Consider the following 22,420-nt stretch of genomic DNA (forward strand, 5'->3'; position numbering starts at 1 on the left):
TTTAAAACCTGCCTTCAATTGCAATCAACACACAAAAAAACATTTCAGAAACAAAACTGGGGACCAAGGGGGAAATTTTCTGATACATGAAAATAGAAATGAAAATTATCTAACCTACAGGAATGTATTATATAAACAAATACACATTTAACGATTATAATTTTGATTTAATTTACTCATCCCTTTGTCTTGTTGTATTTCCTTCTGAGGGTACACGTATATTCCATATACCAGAAGCCTTGTGAATGAAAAGGTTCCCCTCTCTGGTCTCTTGGTTGTCAAAGTGCTTTGCATGAATCTTGCATGCATGACTTGAGTCTTAATCTAGAGAAAGACATTTTTATTTATCCTTGGCTCTGGGGATGTTGCCTTCCCCTTAAATACCTTTGCCACTGGGTCTTTCTTTATTTGTAAAGATGAAGATGGACTTTTACATTTCCATTCCTAAGACTTTTCCAAGAAGGGACTTGTGAAAAGTTCAAATGAGCCGCAGGTCTGTGAGCCAGCTCAGGTCGACCCCAAAGGAAAGACAATCCAATTCATGAGAGAGTGTGGGAGGCAGGGAGAGACACAGCCGTGTGACCTTAGTGCCCCCTAAGGGTCTCGTCGGGGGGGAAGTAGCTGGTGTTGCATTGGTGTGAAATTACAGTCAGAATACAGGCAGAAGGGTCTGACCGCTGCAGGTGATACAGACTTCTCTTCATGTTCTGCTCAGCCAAGTCCCTTAAGTTCTATTTAATTTAATTACACGTGTGGTATAAGGGGTTAAGGGAGGACTTATCAGGATACTCAAATAGCACAAAAGCTAAATAACAAAAAAGACAACAGCGACAAAATAATAACACCCAGCACATACGGAGCACTCACTTTGTCCGGAGCATTATTCTAAGAGCTTTGGGCTTATTAACCCATTTAACCTCCACAATAACCCACTGTGGTAAGTGTTGTGGTTTCCCCCCTTTCATCATCGAGAAAATCAAGGCAACTCTGAATCTCTCTATGGCAGAGTTCGTTATTACGGACTGATTTGTTACTCTTCCCCAAATTCATCTGTTGAATCCCTAACCACCAATGTGATTATAATTGGAATTAGGACCCAGGAGGAGGTAATTCCAGTTAAATGAGGTTGTAAGGGTGAGGCCTTAATGTGTAACCCCAGAACACGGAGATAAAGTCAAGAGTTAGATGCTCTAGGCAGATCTCAGCATCGGTTGTCAAAGAAATACTACAAGGTGAAAAAAGTAATAAGGCTTCCATTTTCATCTGGGAGTTTAGAGAACTGGGAAGAGCATTCTGCCACCTTTTCCACGAGTAAAAGGTGAGACAAACTTCAAATGAATGACTTTCCTTGAACCCATGGGAGAATCAAGTTGGTAAACAATCAACCAACTTGTCTTTCTGAGGAAAACTTGTCTTTCTTCTGTAGGAAGAAAAAGGACCCAAGATTTGGGGAAATGCAGAATGGCAAGCATATAAGTTCCTAAGAATATTCAGCTAAAAAGTTCTAATGCTTTGCATTTCTCTAATAATTAGTGATGTTGACCATCTTCTCATGTGCCTCTTGGCCATCCGTATGGCTCCCTTGGTGAAATGTCTACTTAGGTCTTCTGTCCATTTTTTAACTGTATTGTTTGTTTTTTTGATATTGAGCTCCATGAGCTGTTTGTATATTTTGGAGATTAATCCTTTGTCTGTTGTTTCATTTGCAAATATTTTCTCCCATTCTGAGGGTTGTCTTTTTGTCTTGTTTATGGTTTCCTTTGCTGTGCAAAGGCTTTTCAGTTTAATTAAGTCCCATTTTGGAATATTACTCAGCCATAAAAAGAAACGAAATTGAGTTATTTGTAGTGAGGTGGATGGACGTAGAGTGTGTCATACAGAGTGAACTAAGTCAGAAAGAGAAAAACAAATACCGTATGCTAACGCACATAAATGGAATCTAAAAAAAAAAAAAAAATGGTGCTGATGAACCTAGTTGCAGGGCAGGAATAAAGAGGTAGACGTAGAGAATGGACTTGAGGACACAGGGTGGGAGGGTGAAGCTGGGGCGAAGTGAGAGTAGCGTCGACATATATACACTACCGAATGTAAAATAATTGGCGGGTGGGAAGCAGCAGCGTAGCACAGGGAGATCGGCTCGGTGCTTTGTAATGACCTAGAGAGGTGTGATAGGGAGGATGGGAAGGAGGCTCAAGAGGAAGGGGATATGGAGACATGTGTATGCATATGGCTGATTCGCTTTGTTGTACAACAGAAACTAACACGGTATTGTGAAGCAGTTATACTCCAATAAAGATCTATTTTTAAAAAAAAGGTCTAATGAATCAATACAGGCCAAGTGTGGTCAGCATGAAGACCCTGCAGGTCCCGTTAAAGGAGGATTTGATCAGCTTACTTTTTGTCAACAATCCTTGAGATCCCTTCCCATCTTGGTACTGGCTGGGAGAGCAGAAAAGCAGCCACTGCCAAACCACTGACCTCTCTCCCCTAAGGAACAAAAGCCTTAATCTGCATGGGGAAGAGCAACAAAATTGTCACGTTAGGGCACTGGTGGAAACCCTCTGTAGCTGAGTAAGACAAGAGGTTAATTAAACAAGAAAGAAAGGGATAGAGAAAGAAAGGAAGGAAAGAAGGGAGGGAGGAGGAACTTTCTCCCCCTGAGAGAAAAGCAGGAATATGCACAGAGCATGCAGAATAGTAGTGAAACTACTCTGTATGAATCCATAATGGTGGATACAGATCCTGATACATTTGTCCAAACCTACAGAATATGTAACACCAAGAGTGAACCCTAAAGTAAACGATGGACTCTGGGGGATAACTACCAGTCAGTGTAGGTTCACTGACTATAACAAACATACCACTGTGGTGCAGGATGCTGATACTCAGGGAGGCTGTGTTTGTGTGTGTGGATACAGAGGATATATGGGAACTCTCTGTACTTCATGCTCAATTTTTCTGTGAACCTGAAACTGTTCTAAATAATAAAGTCTACTAAAAAGAAAAAAACCAAAAAAAAACCTCTGTCCCTAAGAGAGGAACTGGAATATGTGATGCCAGGCCCAGCACTACAGCTGAAAGAGGGATGGGAGCACTTGTGAAGGCTACACCCCCAAGACTCAGGTTCGCAGTGCCCGTTTAAGACAGAGCCTGGCTGAGACACAGTTATCAGAGAATGCTCCCCTCCCCTGCCAGCCACCAACATGCCAACACGGGTCAAGTACAAAAAACAGTGGAATACACCTAGAACTGTAAGAGAAAGACTGTCTCTGAGGACAGTGCAGAGGGAAGACCCAAAGCAAAGACAGGAGCAGATGTAATGAAAAATGCTCCAGCAAACCAGCCCACACCTCAAACGTAAGGTAGGACTAGAGCAGTGTTTCTTACCTTCGGCACTACGGGCATTAGGTACTGGATAATTCTGTTGTGGAGGGCGGGGTGCTGCCCTGTGAGTTGTAGGATATTCAGCAGTATCTCTAGTCTCTATTCACTAGATGCCAGTAGCACACCCCAAATTCAAAGACGTCCCAGGCAGCGCCAAATGTCCCCAGGAGGCAAAATCACCCTAGTTGAGAAACACTGCACTAGAGAAAGGTCAAGCCTATGGTGTATGGAGGGCAACCGCGGCAACAACAAACTACAATCTCAGACCACTCTCGACCAGATTAACACACACCCTCACGCTGAAAGACTAGCAGGAGGAAAAGTGTGTGTATATATGTGTAATAGTATAATTTCATTATTACTGCCCTATACCACATGCCAAGCTTTCAACAAAATATTACAGGAACGTGAAAAGCAAGAAAAACCAGTCTGAGTTCCACTTCCAGAAGGACAGCCAGGGCAGTTCCACGGATCCATTCCCCAGTGAAACTAGTGTAACTCGTGAAATCTATTTAAAACATCTGACCATTTAAATTCTAAGAAAATTGTCCTAAAAGCAAAGAGCAAATGATGAAACATTTGTTCAAAAAAATCTACATAAATTTTGACAAGAACAGCAAGAGTCCTTGACATTTTAGCCATGGCCCACTCCCTCCTTATCTCACAAAATTTACAAAAAATAGTAATTCACAATAGACTACAGGCCTAAATGTAAGAGCTAAAACCATATAACTCTTAGTAGAAAACACGGGTATAAATATTCATGACCATTAATTAGGCAATGATTTCTTATATATCACAGCAAAAGCACAAGCAATACAAAAATTAGATAAACTGGACATGATCAAAATAAACTTTTGTTCATTAATGGACACTATCAAGTAAGTGAAAAAATAACCCTCGGACTGGGAGAAATATTTGCAAAGTATATATCTGATAAAGGACTCGTATCTAGAATATATAAAGAACTCTTACAACTCAATAATAAAAAGACAAACAACCAGTTAAGAAATGGGCAAAGTGTCTGAACAGACATTTCTTCAAAGAAGATATGCAAATGACCCATAAGCACATGAAAAGGTGCTCAATATTATTGCCCATCAGGGAAATGTAAAACCACAATCATTAGATAGTAAGTGTTGATGAGGATGTGGAGAAATTAGAACACTCATATATTGCCGGTAGGAATACAAAATGGTGCAGGCACTTTAGAAAACAGTTTGACAGTTCCTCCATGTTTAAACGGAAAGTTACCAAATGACCTAGAAGCTCCACTGTGAGAGAAATGAAAACATATCTACACAAAAACTGGTACACAAATGTTCATAGCAGCATTATTCATAATATCCAAAAATTGGAAACAACCCAAATGTCCATCAACTAATGAAGAAATAAATAATATGTGGTGTAACCATACAATGAATGTTATTTAGCATCCATGCTATACCATATGGATGAACTATGAAGTCATTATACTAAGAGAAAAAAAAGTCACCAAGGAACACATATTATATAATTCCATGCATTATGAAATATCCAGAATAAGCAAATATAGAGTCAGAAAGTACATTAGTGGTTACCTAAGCTTTGGAGGGCTGGGGGTTTGGAGGGTTATGCTTAAGATGTGCAGGTTTTCTTTTTGGAGTGATTAAAATATTCGAAAATTGATTTTTGTGATGGTTGCACAATTCTGTAAATATTTTAAAAGTTATTGAATTACACATGTTAAATAGGTTGATTGTGTAGTATGTGAATTATATCTCAGTAATGTTGTTTTAAAAAAAAGAAAGAAAAAACACAGTCTGAAGAGACAAAGCAATCATCATAACCAAACCCAGATATGACACAGATGTCGAAATGATCACACAATGAAATTAAAATAATTATGATAAATATGTTAAAGGTTATGTTGGAAAAGGTAGACAATATTTAAGACCAGATAGGCATCTTCAGCAGAGAGGTGTAAACTGTAAGAAAAAATCAAATGCAAATTCTAGATATCAAAACACAATAACAGAGATGGTGATTGTCTTTGACAATTTCATCAGCAGACTAAACACAGCCAAGGGAAGAATCAGTGAACTTGAAGACAGTTCAATAGAAATTATCCCAGCTGAAATATGAAAAAAAAAAAAAGAGTGAAAGAAAAAAATAAACAGAACACATCATTCAAGGTCCAATGGGTAATAGCATTAGGTCATGCTACTGCATCACTGGAGTCCCAGAAGTACAAGACAGAAAATGGGGCAGAGAAATATTTGAAGAAATATGGCTGAAAATGTTCCTAAATTAGAAACACAGCAAATAACAGATCAAAGAAACTCAGAGAGTATAAAGCAGGATTAATACCAAAATAGAAAAAACACACAAGTAGGCCTATCATATTCAAACTGCTGAACATCAAAGAAAAAGATAAAATCTTAGAGGCAGCCAGAGGAAAAAAAACAAATTACCTACAGAAAAATACAGCAGATGTATCATCAGATAATATACAAGGATGAAAACAATAGAGTGAAATCTTATAAGGACTGAATGAAGAAAAAACCCACATCTCACTCTAGAATTCTATACCCTTTAAAAGTAAAGGAAAAAACAAGCCTAGTCATACAATAAAAACAGGGGGAATTCATTGCCAGCACATAAGATAAGAAATGTTAAAGGAAGTTCTTCAGGAAGAAGGAATGTGATATAGATCAGAAACTTGGTTCTAAACAAAGGAAGTAAAATTGCTCTTCTTCTAGTTTCCTACAGTGGAATCCTGGATTATTGATTTTAGATCTTTTTTCTAACATATGCATTCAATGCTATAAATTTCCAAGTGCCACATTTGTTGCATCTGCCAACTTTGATAAGCTGTATTTTCACTTTCATTTAGTTGAAAATATTTTTTAAAATTTATCTTGAGAGTGTATCCTTGACTATGTGTTATTTAGAACTGTGTTGTTAATCTCCAGATATTTCTGAGTGTTTCAGCTACCTTCTGTTATCTACTTTAACTCCATTGGGACCTAGTTCTAGTACATTTTTTTGTTGATCCCTTAGTGTTTTCTACATAGATGACCATGTGGTTTGTGAATAAGAACAATTTTATATCTTTCTATCAAATACAGATGTCTTTTATATCTTGTGCTTGCCTACTGCATTCAGCTGGGAAACTGATGAAACTCACTGGGAAGCCACCAGAGGGGGGGTGCCTCTGGAAATGGCCAGGAAGTTACTTGCTGGGGCACCTGGGAGGTTCCCCTGGAAACCAGCTGGGATGCCCACTGAACTCGCTGCCTGTATGGGTGCCACTGAACCTTGCTGGGGGCTAAGGAACACTAAGTGTCTCACATTCTCACGGCTGCCACACAAAGCACGTTAGTCTGGAAGAGAAGCTCCTTCCCCATGCAGTGTCCCTCAGCACGGTCTATTGACAAGAGTTTAACATCATGCCACCTAGCAAAGGAGATAGATATGTTTACAGGGTCCAGCTCCAGGATCACACAGCAGGGCAATAATGCGTGTATTTGGAGCTAATAGCAATAAACTGAAAACTGGCACAGTCCATTCTTTGGTACTCAGCTTCCAAATGCATCCTTCTGTCCACATTTCAATTTTCATAAAACAACTCTATTTTTCCACCTAACAAAAGGAAAAAAGCCTCAACAGTCGTTGCACCCATTCTGGCTCGATACATTACTCCACAATTACTCCTCAAATTCAGTCAGTCTTACTAAATTTTCTGTTACCTAAAGACTAAATTGTAAAGTTAGGCTCCAACTGCTTGTATGTAAAATTACACTTGGAAGAAGACAGAAGAAGATTAGCATACGCGAACACCCACATGTATAACAGAGAGAAAATATGCAAAGCTTCTACTGGGCCCGGGCCCAAGGTCATAGCTGATATCTATGGCTTCCTTCTTTTGCTACCTATTTCTTTTTTTTTTTTGCCAAGGTTCTTTATCTAAAGGAGAAAACTTTTCTAGAGATTTCAGAAACAGTAGTAATGTTAATGACCTAATTCAAATTGACAACAGCATGACAATTAACATATAAAATTTCATATCTCTAAATGAAGCTTGAAACTAAGTGTCCCTGGATCAATTTATTGCTGGAAATAGCTATTATAGGAATAACAAGATACACTGATTCCAAAACTGAGATTTTTTTTCTTTGATTTTTCTTTTTTTTTTCCTACCTATTTCTTCCTTCACTTGCCCTCAGCCTAAACATACGCTGGTCAGGGGCCTTCACCTCATGCAAGGATGCAACTCTTCGCTTCTCGAGTTCAGGAACTGATTCTTTCTGAGTTCTATCTCCTTTTGTTTCTATGTTTCTGGAATTTTCCACATAAAGTCCTTCCTCCCGCCACTGTACATCACCCCATTTCTCCTCGCTAACCAGGCTCCATCACTCCAGCCAGGAGAGGTACCCCTTTTGCCTCCTGACGGGCTGGTGGCCTCTGGAGGCCCAAACGTCCACGTGAGGGTCTCCTCTCCTCTCAGGAGAACCTTTGTTACGCCCCTGGTGGAAGCCCTGCCCTCCTGCGACGGAAAACCTCAAAACCAGGCGGCTCCAACTGGCCAAAAGGGCAGCGAATGTTCCAAATGTGAGTCCCCGTCGCGAGCCCCGGAGAAAGCGCTCGCGGCGTTTGTAGAATCCTCACAGCTGCAAGAGGCTGGTCCACACTACGTCCTCCCGTGTTTCAAGGGGGCAAACCGAAACCGCGAGGGGCCAAAGGAACTTTCTCCAGGTCAGTCACAGCCAACTAGGGCCCAGCGAAGCTGACCCTACCACCTAGGCCCACCCCTACCTCTCCTCAGATGAAGCTCATCATCTTAATTACCTCCAGCCCTCCAATAGCATGGGCGGCGGGCTCTTTATCCCCAGGATACGCAGAGCTTCATCAACACCGTCACAAAACCAGCTCGTCGTGCACACACGTCCACTCCCCGGGCGGGACGCGAACCAGCGGTGACCCGTGCAGACTCTCCCGCCGCGCCTGCTTAGGAAGCACAGCCCAATGAGAGCCGCCCGCGGCGTTCGGCTCTGCGCAGGCGCAGCCGCTCGCTTCCGCCGGGGGGCGGGGACAGCGCCGGGGGGCGGGGACAGCGCCGCGGGCCTGTCACGTGAGCGCAGCCCCCCGCGCGTGTGCGCCTATGGAACGCGGGGGCCGAGGCGGTATGTCTCCGGACCGGGGCCTGGCCTCGGCGACACCGAGGCCGCGGCAGGGGCCCAGGCGGGGGCTCCCGGCCCCGGTACCGTCGGAGCCCGCCGCTTCCTGCTTTGTCTCTACGTGCTGGGATTCCTGGTGAGTGTGTGCGGGGCTGGGCGCGAAGTGCCGGCTGCGTCCGCGACCTGAAACCCGATCAAGGGTGCTTTTCTTTGCAGCGGTCTGCCTGGTGATGCCTCCCTACCTCTCAGTCCCGCTCTTGCCCCGTAACCGCCTTACCTCTGCACATGACCGCAAATGAGGCTTGCCCCTCGCGCCTGCACTGGGTCCAGTTCGCGCCCCCCAATCGCAGCCCCGCTGTTTAAGACGCTCCAGCACCAGCTTCAGTTGTGACTCGGTGACCCGAGTCGCGCTCGAGGGTGACCCTGGGTGTTAGATCCTGTGGCAAGTGCATCACCTGCACCCTGGACAGCAGGGGCGCACGGGGCAAGCTTGGGGAAGCCCAGCTGTGCAGTAGCTGCGGGAGCGGTAGGAACACACAGGCCCTTTTACCAGGCCGGGTGGGGAAGTTCCGTTGATCACCTCGCTTGGGCAGAATGAGGTACATTTTCCTTAGCGTTCCTGGTAGACTGGAATGCTTAAAAATGCAAATCACAGTGAATTATACACATCTGCCTTTCGACAAACTGTTTATATATTGCACAAGACAGGTTCGGTTTTGTTACGACTTGTGGTGCGCGTCCTGGTTTAGTAAGGACAATTATTAATTTCCCATGTAGAATGGAAAGATTAGAAAACTGAGTGTATGGTAGGGTAAGCCATCCAGCCAGCCAGCTGGCCCTCCATTTATTCATGGAATTTCTGAAAACCTGTTATGGGGTAGGGGTTATGGAGCTCCAGGCACTGTAATACACGTTCCCAACCGGGAAGACCTTGCAGTATTACTAACTGAGCTTGTGCTGGTAGTTCCTGTGCCATTATATGCGGGAACCCTACATCTGCCTCTTCACCCCTCTTTTCCCAAGTCTAGGCCTGGTTCAGTTGCCCTGGTTGTGAGCTAATCCGGGTTAGGGCAGCCTTGGGACAAGGACCCAGGAGGATTTCCTCTTGGCTGGGCCTGGGACTTTATCTTGAAGGCAAAAGGAGCTAGTCAGGTTGTGTCGATGGGAGAAGGCTGCCTTCTGAGGCCTTGAAGATGGTCCCCAAGGGCACTGGGTCCTGGCAAAGAGGAATTACTGTTTTCTGCCCAGATGCAGGTGAAGATCACAACTCCCCAGGCTGATGCCTGACTCGAGTTAGGATGCTGAGCTGTGCTTAGCTAGGAGAGGAGCGGGGGGACAGCCTCCTTCCCCATCCTCAGTGCAAGGTGTTCAACAGTCTGTCAAGTTTAATGTTGAGTTAGTAGCTGTTAAGACAACGATGGAAGCGTATTCATCAAATCCCTTAGACACAGAACCATGAGAGACCCACCCAGGGAGGGCAACGTTTGCACCAGGATCTGTGTCTCCAGTTACCATGGCGACCCCACCCCAGGCTCAGTGCTTGGGTTCAGAGCCTGGCTCTCCTTCTGATCCCATTTCTTTAATCTTAGTTCAGTCTCAGGATGTGGTGCCTCTTCAGCCTTCCAATCCAGTCACCCAGAATCCAGAACCGTCCACTCTGGGTGTTTCTTCAAATTTGGAAAGGGAGTTCTGTGTCATCCATGCTCTGGTAGGGGATGGGGACCACCCTAACTCAGATGGTACTGGAATCTGGCTCTGCCAGATGAAAAGGATTTGGACCCTTACCTGGAAAGTCCAGACCAGGGTTCAGAGAGTTTTGGAGACCAACATGACGAGAATGCAAAATAGTTTGAGATTTTAAAAATAAATTTGCAGATCATTCAGTATGGCCTTCCGATACAGATTTGAATATTCCAAGCTTCTCGTATGTTGGCTACATGCTGTGCACATGGCACAGTCTAATCTAGCAAGCCTGATGGAAAGTTTTCATAATTTTAATAATTAAAAAGAATCATTAGGTCTCTGATATCTTAAGGAGAAAATGTAAGATTTCCCAGAGTTAAAAGAGAATAGGGAATTTTTTAATGGAAAACGTTGTAAACAATTAAAATATATGCCACTTTGGGTATCCTTGAAGAATCTAAAGGCTCTTTGTTAGCTAACATCTAAGGAATATTATACATAATTTAGTTGTTATTTTTAATATACCTAGGGATATAAAGACCCCTAAGACTTTTGGGAAGATGCTTTCCAATTGGGAGAGGAAAGGAATAAGATTAAAGCATTTGTCAAAATGTTTTGTTTTTAGCTCTTATCTGTGTTTCCAGGTTTTAATTTGTTCAGGAAGGAAGACTAAGATGACCCTCTAGGTACTTTTTGATTAGCATCCTAAGGTGATGCCAAGAGCTATGATTGCGGTCCTTTCTTTCCTCCAGATACTCGGAGAGATTTAGATTCCATTGAATCAGCATTAGTCAGGTGATAATTCTTTTTAAAAGAAAAAAATAATCCGCGCTTCCCTGGTGGCACAGTGGCTGAGAATCTGCCTGCCAATGCAGGGGACACGGGTTCGAGCCCTGGTCTGGGAAGATCCCACATGCCGCGGAGCAACTGGGCCCGTGAGCCACAACTACTGAGCCTGCGCGTCTGGAGCCTGTGCTCCACAACAAGAGAGGCCATGACAGTGAGAGGCCCGCGCACCGCGATGAAGAGTGGCCCCCGCTCGCCACAACTAGAGAAAGCCCTCGCACAGAAACGAAGACCCAACACAGCCAAAAATAAATAAATAAATTTATTTAAAAAAAAATAATCCACTAATCAAGAAATATTTGGGTTCCTACCCTGAAAAGGGTCCTGAAACTTTAGAATGTATTCATCAGATATCACCGAGAGAGGTAGATGTTCCCCGAGAAAGGTTTAAGTGGTCCCCTCTCACCTGATTTCCTTATAAATGGTTATAAGCACATGACCAGTTGCCAGATTTGAAGTGCACTCAAAAGAGGGTGGTTTTGAAGAAGCTATGGCTTCAGAGGAAGGGAGAAGTTGCCTTTTATAGTCATGGAGAAGTCAATTTTAAAACAGAACTTCCTGAGTGGGAAGAGCTAGCAGCCAGCTAGAGAAAGATAATATTTTTCAGGCTTACTAAGTGTTAAAATAAGTCTATCATGAGTTGCTGTTTTCATATTTACCTCCTATAGATTTCAGCCTGACTACTTACAGCTTCCTCTCCCCTTCTCATTTAGAATAATCATTTGAAATAAATGACAAGTGGTACTGGGAATTTTTTTGGAAAAAAAAATCTTGTTGGACAATTGAGTTTCCTTTTCTGAAAAATCCAGAAAACTCAATAGCTAGCAGATGTATTTTGAGTCTTATAAATCGTATAAAACATCAGCAGGCTGATGGGGCAAAGCTGATAGTAAAGCTCAGAAGAAATTGGCTCAGAACCAGAGGAAATTTTAAGTAATCTTAAAATTGAAATAATGAGCCATGGTTCTGGTATTATAAATGTGTCAGCTATTTAAGGTCACTGGATATTAAGTCTATGGCCATCTAAAGCTGTAACCATGGAAAAGGGCCCCTAAGAAGCGTATTTGGAAGTTCGTGTTTCTGTTAGGTTAATGTGCAGCCACCAAGAGAAGGAAGCAAAGGATTAATTGTGGAAGAGAAAAGATATTTCTATTTAACCAGGATTACAGGAAAAGGAATTTATATAAAGAAAACTGTGTGTGTGCAAGATGTGTTTTTCCTCTCCTGAACCAGTTGTAGCAGGTAACCAAGTGACAGAGGAAGGAAAGCAAAACTTAAAGGAAAAAATGTCTTTCTACTAACTCAGAGTATTAGCCAAAACGATCAGTACTTACCCCAGAATTGAAGGAAAGAGGACACGTTTCCACTTCTGCCGTGTCAGACCTCTCTCAGCCATCATGTCTCTTAATGTTCATCCTGTTTCTACCAGGCAGGTACTGTTATCCCCATTTTTTACAGATGACAGCACGGAAGCTGGTAACATGAAATAACTTTCCAAGGGCACATGCTTAGTAAGTGATGGAGCTGGAATTGAAAACCTCTGAGCTCAGAGCCCATGCACCTTCTGTGCCTTAAGTGAAAAACAGCAGGCCATCCCCTAGTACCCCAGCCTTCTCTCTCCTTTCTGCTGTACTGAGACCTTCCCTTCAGGTCTTACCTCGTCAGGCTATAGACGGCACATGGGTCTCTTTCCTTGACTCCGGGAGGAATTTCACATTATTTAACAGGTGCTGCTTTGCTCAGAAATATGCATTATCCCTCCCTCTTTGCTCATTTCATTACTCCGCATTTTTTAAATTTGAGGAATGCATGTAGTACATGCTCCTTGAATATTAAGGATCAGTGACAAAGAAGCTAAAGTTAAAATGGATTCTCTGTCAGGGCGATCCAGGCATTTACAGGTGGCAACTGTTGTAACACATTGTATTTGGATTCCTTGATTCCTTGAACCTGATGAGTATAGCTTACTGTAGAATACAATTTTGAGTTGTTTGCTCAAAATTTTAGATACTGTGTTTTTTTTTTAATCGGTTTATAATTAGGATCACCACTTTAAAAGCACTCAGGCCTCAGTTTCCAATTTGCGTTAATGAGCGTTTTGTTGCTTAGGATTTGTTTGGTGTAAGCATGGTCGTCCCTTTACTGAGCCTTCATGTCAAGTCTCTTGGAGCGAGTCCAACAGTTGCTGGAATAGTAGGTGAGCAATCCTGCACATTTTCAGAGCACTGATTTTCAACCCCCCTGAACTGAGTACCTGAAAACACATCAGTCTTTTAGCTAAGTAATATCCAACGGTGAACTGAAAAGGGGATAAAATGAATTTTCAGACTATTTCAAAGTACGACCGTGGAGCAAATGTAGTTCATCTTTTCCTAGACTACGTATGTTCGGAGAGGTTTCTGGATATAGCGTCACCCCCGTGCCCCAGGCCACCTGTGATGTCACAGGTACTTACTGAGCCTCTCTAACCAGGGAGCTGGTTAGGCATGGACTCCTGCCTGCGGGAACCCGTAGCCTAATGTTATAGTCATGGAGAAGTCATGACTTCTCGCCTCACGCAGGGTGAGAAGGACGCTCTCAAGGTCCCTAAGGGTGACCTTTGCCTCTAGTCTCTCTCCTGCTCTCCCTCAATTTTATTCTGAAGGCCTTTTACTAAAAATTGTATTACTTTACTCTTCCATCTGAAAAATTATTATGGGGTAATTTACTTTTTAAAAATGGTCTTTTTTTCCCTAATGTTTTTCTGTTCATTTCATCCAGTTTTGCGATGGTTCCAGCTGATTTTATGGATGTTACTTATGTTTTTTATAGGCTCCTCCTATGGCGTTTTGCAGTTCTTTTCCGGCACATTGGTGGTAAGTCCTCTTCCACCTGGCAACACATCTTGAAAGTATAACCCTACGCCTCTGAGGCCACCCATCATGGCTGTAGTGAAATAAGGGTTTGAGGTTTACCAAAAAGGAAGTGTGCAGATGGTGAGGACTTGCAGTGCCCTTAGATCAAGAAGGATCCCTCGGTCATCTCTCTCCCTCAGTTGACCTCTGAGAAGACATAGGCCTGAAGAGATGGCATGGCTGGATCTGAAAGGACCTCGCTGAGTCAGAATGAGAGCCTGCTTTTTAAACTGTAACATGTTTTTCCCATGATTCCCTGCCAACTTTTTACTAGGAGAAAAGAATGTAAACAGAAGTTATTACCAGTTTTGTTTGTTTCAATTAATTGACAATCATCAAATCCATTCAGATCTTAGGATTCTATTTGAAGTTGGGCCTTTTTGAACTACATGGCTTATCAATTATAAAACTTAAGTGTGTAGACAGAGGAGCTACTGGGAGTGGTGGGTTGTACACCGACCACAGGGGATAGAAAGACCCAGAGCTGATCTCGCCACTGCCACTTCTGACCATGCAGTAGTTTGCAGTTCAGAACCTTTCACTGATGTGCCCCTTCTTTCCTGCCCCTGTGTGCCCTCCACTGCACCATGCTGGTCCTGAGGCCTCGGCGTCCAGTGATTCGTGTGCTACAAACAGAATGGTCAGTTTAGTCCCAGGGATTGATCAGCTGTGACCTTGGTCTAAATAGCTGGTCTCACAGTGAGTGAACACCATGTACATACAACACTATGTTTCCCAAGAGTGGCTCATGTGTAAAATATATTTTATTATTTGTTTTTGTTAATGAATTTATTTGTTTATTTTTGGCTGCGTTGGGTCTTCGTTGCTGCGCGTGGGCTTTCTCTAGTTGCGGCGAGCGGGGGCTACTCTTCATTGTGGTGCACGGGCTTCTCATTGTGGTGGCTTCTCTTGCTGCGGAGCACGGGCTCTAGGCGCGTGGGCTTCAGTAGTTGTGGCACGAGCACTCAGTAGTTGTGGCTCGGGGGCTCTAGAGCGCAGGCTCAGTAGTTGTGGCACATGGGCTTAGTTGCTCCGTGGCATGTGGGATCTTCCCAGACCAGGGCTCGAACCCGTGTCCCCTGCATTGGCAGGCGGATTCTCAACCACTGCGCCACCAGGGAAGCCCCTGAAACTACTTTAATACTCTTAAAAATTCTTCTTTCACAAATTCCAGCTCTCATGACCCCATTTAGTACAAATGAGAATGGTTTTGATGTATAAATATAAAAGTTGGAATTTCTGGGGCTTTCCTAGTTTCATGTGATGTATTATTTTCTCCATAGTGATTAATTAAACATTTCCATGTAATTTAATATTTTAAACTTCTGTATGACATTTCACAGAAACCAGGAGAAGCGCTCCTTTGTCAGCATACACACATAAAATTTCTTTTTGGCAGATACTGTAACTGGAGGCCTCATTTAAATTAGAAATTTAAGTAGAAAAAAAGCCTCGTTTAAATTAGAAATTCAGTTACCACTCACTCGTACTTATGACTCAGCAGGACCCAATGAAATAAAAAAGGGGAAAACCATTTGAATATTTAATTCAAAGTATTTCGTTACAGAAGTGAAAATCAGAAAAGTCACCACCAGTATGTCCAGCATTAAGTCTGCTGGGCATCTCACGGAGGGATTTTCTCCACCCTACAATACGAGGATGACGGGTCCCCATAAAACCTCTGTGACAGACTGAAAGGTCCCGAGCCATCCAAAAGAATCAATACGCCATGCGGGTTGAAACGTGACCGTCCATTTACAGTAGCTTGGTTAACTCTGTACACAGAAAAACTCATTCCCTGACCAGACCGGTATGAGAACTGACCCACAGTTTATTGACTATTCTTAGAGGTAGTCAAGTAGAATTTTATTTGAAAAAAAATTGTAGAAAACTAGAAATATAAAAGGGATTGGAAAATGATGTGCCAGCAGAACACTGAGAACACTCAACAACTAACTAACCATGTGGGTATCTGGCCACCATCTGCTGACCGACCGTCTGAGGGTGTCAGCCACGTGGGAAGTGAATGACATTGGGAAAAATTCCAAAGGGGGCTGTCATTTCTTGTCATTTCTCGTGGATGAGAGCTATGGTCCCTGCCAGGCAGCAGTTACCAGCTGGGGCTCTCACTTGCATTGCAGGTAGGCTGAAGAAAGGACCTGGTTAAAATGTGGGATATAAAATACCAGCAAGCTGGGACTTCCCTGGCAGTCCGGTGGTTAAGACTTTGCCTTCCAATGCAGGGTGTGTGGGCTCAATCCCTGGTCATGGCTTGCCACCAAAAAACCAAAATATAAAACAGAAGCAATATTGTAACAAATTCAATAAAGACTTTAAAAAAAAAATGGTTCACATCAAAAAAAAAAAATCTTAAAAAAAAAAAAACCAGAAAACTACCCATTTTGCTCTAAAAGTGGAGAAAAAAAAATGAACCAGAAAACCCCAGATCGCCAGACAGTTCTGATTCATGAGCCTGACTTGTTCAAGCTGATGGAGGGAATCAATATTCAGTGTTCAGGCCTCAACGTAATGTCACAGCTACTTCAACTGCACAAAGAAACCTTTCAATCACTCTTGAAAGAGTAAAGTATGCACTTGGAACTCATAAAATATTATAGTTCTCATACTTGTTTGTGAAATGCCAGTTTTAACATAAACATGATTTGGGCAATGCAGCAGATGCAAAATGTGCTGAGACATGTAATAAATAACTGCTTCTCGCTTCTTATATAAACAAACATGCCCCCCCCCCGCCCGCCAGGTAAAACGGTACACCCCGACTCCAAAGCTTAGCAAAAGCCGAAGGGAATTTCACCCTGAAAGTTTGGAGGCATATACAGCAAACACATGTTTCTAAAAAGTGTCAGACTTTGGGGCCAATTTCTAATCGTTTGCTGACAACATAGCTGCTCCCAACAATCGGCCTTAGCATCACATATAAAGAAATAAGCCCTGACTTTGTAAGTAGTTCAAATCAATTTTTTTTACAACAAACATTAAAGACCCATCAAAATTCCCCAGTCACACTGGAACTTTGGCCGGATCAAGTGTTGTTTGAAACAAGGGAATCATTTACAAGGGCAGGATGTTTCTGTACTGCAGAAATTTAGATTGTTGTGACATTTAGTTAAAGGGTTTCAACTCCATACCCTCTCCTCCTGTAGTGTCTAGAAATTAATAATTTCATAAAAAGAAGGTACAGAGAAAAAACTAAAGTCAAATTTCTTTTTCATCTATTTTATCATTCCACAGATAAGGAAAAATTTAAACTGATAATAAAGATAAAATGACATAAGTGTTCCTTTTTAGAAATTTACACAACGTCATCCAAGTGTTTTACCTGACTTTTAATTGGTGAAAGCTGAATTTGGTCTACGTGCTTAACAAGAATGTTTATCATAATAAACATTTCCATGTTTCTCTCCTTCCGTTCCAGAACGTTACACTCCTTCTAATATTTATTAATCTAGGACACCAAGAAAAATCAGGAAATTCATTTTTAAGATCATTTTACATTTCAACCTTCCTTTTCAGATTTCATAAACTGTAACTTAGTCTTCAAACTCTCAAGAATATACATCACATCTCTTGATAAATCGTAGTCCTATAATGAAAATTCTAAATTAAAAGCTTTAATTTATTTCCAGCAGATGAAACACATATATATTTTTTTATATATAAATATTTCCATTTAAAATCAAGAATTTTGGCACAGGGTCCTAAACTTGTAGTTTTCAAATTATGTCTACATTGCTTTCCACTGATCAACCTGGGAGAGTTTGGGAAAGAAATTGTGCACTTTTTGAACTTGTACCTTGTGTGTTTACCCTTCCCTCTGTCTCATGCCCAACAATCTAGCAGTATTCCAAGATTTTAGAATATGAGAAAAAAAGGTAGAAGATTTACTTCACGTTGGTGGAGGAAGAAGGAAGGGATAAGATTTACGGCTGAGGATTTCTAAGTACCGGATCTTTTTGTTTAATTTATTCATATTTTTGCAGCAATTGTATGTGGTCACTTGTCTCCTTTGCTGTATCTCCAGTGTGAATCCAAGGGACTACATGAGTGGCTTCATCTCATATCTAAACCCAGAAATTTTGAGTCTTGTTCTAGTCAAGTTTTAAAGAGGGGATTTTTCTGGGAAAAGTGACAGGCCAATAAAATCTATAGTCTGAGAGATTCCAATATTAATCTTTAATGATTATGTTCCACTTCTTGTCTTTCTGCTGTACTTTTAAAAAGTACTCAGTACTCAGTAGAATTCATTTTTAGATGAAGAATTTGAGCTACTACTTTCTTGAGGGGGGGAGAGGTAACAAATTACAGACTAGTGCAAAAAAAAGAGAACTCCCACATTCTCCAAAGTGCTTCCTGCATAAAATTCAAAACCTGAATTCTCACCAATTTGTTAAACATTGGAATATTGTTTATCCCTACTTTTATCCTTGTCTGCTTGGAGCCTCTGTCCTGGATTCAAAGTTCTAGAATGTGCTACAGAAAAGGTGTAAAGCAGGTGGCTGCAGGTGGGCGTGACGGGGGATCTCCTGCGTCTTCCTCCCAGTATTGCACAATATAAAACCCGGCAGGCCAGCTGTGCAGGCGCTGCCCTGTCATCTCCACACCCACCACGTGAGGCCAGACTTCATCGCAAGCTGGCTCTGAGTCTGGCATACAGCATAAGCTGGATTCACCCACACAGCCCTTCTCTTTGTACCATTTAAACACGACGGGGAGATGGAATCTAGATGTCTGTCACCCAAAACGACATCAACGAGGTCAAATGAGGAACGAATTGCAAACCAGCTGGCTCTCATCGTTTCATAGGCGCTGCAGTCCGGGGGCCAGGCCACGAGGTTCTGTCTAGACGCTCCGGCTGTTGCCGTCCTCAGGGGTCTCCGCTCCGTGCTGTGCTTTTCCTTAACTGGCATCAGCTCAGGATCAGGAAACACCACCCCGAGCTGATGGCCCCCCATCCTCTAGGAGCTGCCCTGGATGCCACAGAAAGGTGTTCTGAGTATTTTTAGTGCCGTTCACTGAAAAACTAATTACAGATATACATATTTTTTCATAAATAAAATCTGAGGCATATATGTATATATTAAAACTTTCACCAGCAAGGGTGTGTTAAAAATTTCAAGTTCTGTCCTTCAAGCTCAGTACAGGCACACGTGGCTTTTTTTTCTTCAGGCTTGCAAAGGATACAACTGCTAGCAACAGGTCATATGAGACATTTTATGGGGCTTCTGTTTCTTTGATTTTCTTCTCCTTGGGATAAGCATTCGCCCCGTGGATCAAAGGCATGGCTCTACCACCCAAGGACAGTATTTAGATGCACAGAGGGTTGGAAGTGGATTCCCTTGCTGTGTCAGGTTGCTGAGTAACCAGCCACAGCTGGGCAGCGCCGGTCCCCCCGGGTCTGCTCTGGCCATTTCCATTAAGGCTTCTCACTCCCGAATCGACCTTTCCGGTTTCCAGGTTCTGATGCCCTTCGGACCAGCCTAGGTGGCGCCTTGGGTCGGACGCCTTCGTTCATACGGTCGCCCCGCACGGAGCCAAAGTGGCCTTTGGAGAGGAGGGGCTGGCAGAGCACACCTGGGGCCTGGGGGCCCCCCTCTTTGCTGTGGGCAGCTGGGGAGCTGTAGGGCTGCCCTGGCCCGGAATCAGCGCCTACCTCGTTCTTCCATTCCATTTTACAGGCCTGGGGGGCTTTCTTTGAGAACTGTTCTGGCAAGAAGCGCCTGGCTCGGGGCTGCAGGTTGAGGACGGTGGTCCCGACGTCTGGGTCTGAGTCACTGCTGTTGCCACCTGCCAGGGAGCAAAAGAACGACAGCGTGGGCGGGCCTTTTAGGGAGAAGGTGTGACAGGCGACTGGCCAATACATTCGTGGGTCCGGCACCTGCTGTGCCCTCGCTGGAGCTCTGGGGCTCGGGCAGGGAGGCCAGAGGGCGCACCCCGACTCCGGCTGAGTCCTGGGCACGTGCATAAGTCCCGTGAGCACGGGTGTCCACAGGTGTGTACTCTTGCTAATTCTGAAGAGCTTCCCATGTGCCAGCCACTGTCCTAAGCACTTTTAAATGCATTAATCTACTGAATAATCACCCACTTTACATATGAAGTAAATGAGGTTCAAAAGATATTAGTAAGGGGTGGAGCTGGATGTCAAACTGAGACCACCTGGTGGCAGCTGTGCGCTCACCTGCCCCATCCGAACGGCCCCAGGGGGCTCAGTTCAGTGTCTGGCACACAGTAAACAGATCAATAATTAGCTGCTATTATGAAGATTCTTGTCTTGATCTAGGATGTACAATCTCATGCACAGCTTTATTTCCTTTATATTTTCATAAAATGGTCAAAACACCAATATGGCTTTCAATCTACATAAAGATTACCATCAAATGAAGAGGTATTAGCCGTCATGTCAAAGCTTTAATAATTACAGCCAGAAGTCAATTATATAGTTGCCTTTATGAAAATATATTAAAATTATTATGAACATTTAAGTTAGAAATGTTGTAAGAATTACAGAATTAAATTTAAACCTTTGAAGATTGACAACTTACTATTTACCTGTTCACCAACCACACATGGTGACATCTGCTTTTGCTATATCGAATAGAATCAAATAACTGATTGAATTACGTATAACGTGCACAGAACTCCATTCCAAAAGGATGCAACACTAATTAAAGGTCACCAAATTATTATTATAGATTTGCAAACGACTGAACTCATTGTCCTTAAAAAAGAAGGAAAATTTTTCTATTTTATAAACACTAATAAATAAGTTTAAAGTCTTTTTGCTCCAACTGTATTCAATACCTGCATTAGAAATATTCTTTTTCTTTTGTAGCTTTTCTGGAAGCTTTGTATTTTTTGGTAAGGATAAATATCGGGAGGTTGAGGTGGAAGCCTGTAAAAAAAAAAATAGAAAACCTTATTTAGATGACACACATGTCATTTATTGTATGTTACAGGCTTAGAATTCTATGTCAAACCTAACGTTGGTGTTAAAAATTAAAATTTTAGCTCTGGATTCCAAAACTACTGGGTGAGGAGCTGTAGGGATGGGGAGTAAATTTCCAAGTAATAGTCATTTTATTTAAAATAGGTAAAACCTCTCCTAAAATATCATGGAAATCAATACTACTAAGGAAAACAGAAATAAAGTGGGACCCTTAGGAACAAGGTATGAAAACCACCGGCTTTTCTTAAAGAAAAGCTACAGAAATACCCACTTATAAAAGCATTACTAAAAAAGACTTAGAAGCTACATGGATAGGGAGGAAGATATATGAAAAATGTAGCATGTTTAAGTTGTATTTACTTTCACAAATCTTGAAAATGACAGAACAAAGTGTTACTATAGCTAACTTGCTGGCATTTCCAAAGCCACAGTCTCTAGTTTCTTTAACTTTTAATCGATGCTGCCACATTTCACATGTAAAAAAAAAATAATATTGGGCTTCCCTGGTGGCGCAGTGGTTGAGAATCTGCCTGCCAATGCAAGGGACACAGGTTCGAGCCCTGGTCTGGGAAGATCCCACATGCCGCGGAGCGACTGGGCCCGTGAGCCACAATTGCTGAGCCTGTGCGTCTGGAGCCTGTGCTCCGCAACAAGAGAGGCCGCGACGGTGAGAGGCCCGCGCACTGCGATGAAGAGTGGCCCCCACTTGCCGCAACTAGAGAAGGCCCTGGCACAGAAACGAAGACCCAACACAGCCATAAATAAATAAATAAATAAATAATTTTTAAAAAATAATAATAATAATATTGTTCACACATAACCGTTTTGGTCTCTGACAACTCAGTATAGAACATTATTGAGAATGAGATGCACTGCCTGCTATGTTCAATCAATCAATCAGAATATCCTTTTAAAGTGGCTTCCTTATCTATGGCAATGCCTTGGACCAAGTAGAATGCTGAGCACGTAGCATCTGAAATGCCCCTGACGTGCGCGCGCGCACACACACACACACACACACACACACACACACACGGCCTCCTAGAAGTTTCCACACATGCACACACAGCAGCCCCCCTTCAGGCTGCACCCTCTCCCTGGAAAGGTCAAACAAGACTCTCCAAATGAAGCCTGGCCCTTCCATTCAGTTTAAAACTGTACCCTGTAGGACCCTTCCCCATCCTCCCAATCTCCTTCCTCAGCCCGTTTAGGTTTATTTTTTCCACAGCACTTACTGCATCTAACATAACAGATAATTTTCTTATTCTGTCCATTCCTGATGGCCTTCTCCCCCACTAGAATGTGAATTCCACAGGGGAAAAGAGCTTTGTCATTTTGTTCACCAACGTATTCCAAGTGCCTAGACAGTGTCTGGAACGTGATAGGTGTCCAAGCAACGTCTGGAAAGACGTGATGATGAACTCCATCCCAGGATGCCTGTGAATCAGCCCCCCAAGGCCGTCCTGGGCTTTGCTGTTGGAAGCCTTCTG

The 22,420-nt window shown here is 42.7% G+C and overlaps 3 protein-coding genes across 5 annotated transcripts in view; 1 reads left to right on the forward strand and 2 right to left on the reverse strand.

Moving 5' to 3' along the window:
- Positions 1–8,356, reverse strand: part of TMEM182 (transmembrane protein 182) — a 464,198-nt gene extending 455,842 nt beyond the window's left edge. Inside the window, exon 1 of one of the 2 annotated variants that reach the window (XM_082357399.1) lies at positions 8,215–8,356. The gene's annotated coding sequence lies outside the window, so the exon portion shown is untranslated. The remainder of the gene's footprint in view (positions 1–8,214) is intronic. The other variant, XM_082357398.1, reaches the window with a different exon arrangement.
- A 35-nt stretch (positions 8,357–8,391) lies between these two features.
- Positions 8,392–22,338, forward strand: MFSD9 (major facilitator superfamily domain containing 9; the record flags this gene model as incomplete). 2 transcript variants are annotated; one of them, XM_082357407.1, is made up of 5 exons in its annotated part: positions 8,392–8,679; positions 13,182–13,269; positions 13,884–13,927; positions 18,791–18,971; positions 22,230–22,338. In XM_082357407.1, the coding sequence occupies 4 exons, from the start codon at positions 8,392–8,394 to the stop codon at positions 18,926–18,928; spliced, it is 558 nt and encodes a 185-aa protein (XP_082213533.1). In that variant the 3' UTR covers positions 18,929–18,971; positions 22,230–22,338. The 2 variants fall into 2 exon arrangements, with proteins under 2 accessions (XP_082213533.1, XP_082213532.1); XM_082357406.1 differs by lacking the exon at positions 22,230–22,338 and adding an exon at positions 19,442–19,571.
- Positions 19,401–22,420, reverse strand: part of SLC9A2 (solute carrier family 9 member A2) — a gene marked incomplete at its 3' end in the record, with an annotated part of 86,653 nt that continues 83,633 nt past the window's right edge. Inside the window, exons 11-12 of the mRNA XM_082356501.1 lie at positions 20,786–20,876; positions 19,401–19,771 (exon numbers count right to left, since the gene is read on the reverse strand). Of these exons, the coding sequence (XP_082212627.1) occupies positions 19,401–19,771; positions 20,786–20,876 (462 nt within the window). The remainder of the gene's footprint in view (positions 19,772–20,785; positions 20,877–22,420) is intronic.

The sequence above is a fragment of the Balaenoptera borealis genome (assembly GCF_965194805.1).
Source record: "Balaenoptera borealis genome assembly, chromosome: 15".
NCBI classification, from domain to species: Eukaryota; Metazoa; Chordata; class Mammalia; order Artiodactyla; family Balaenopteridae; genus Balaenoptera; species Balaenoptera borealis.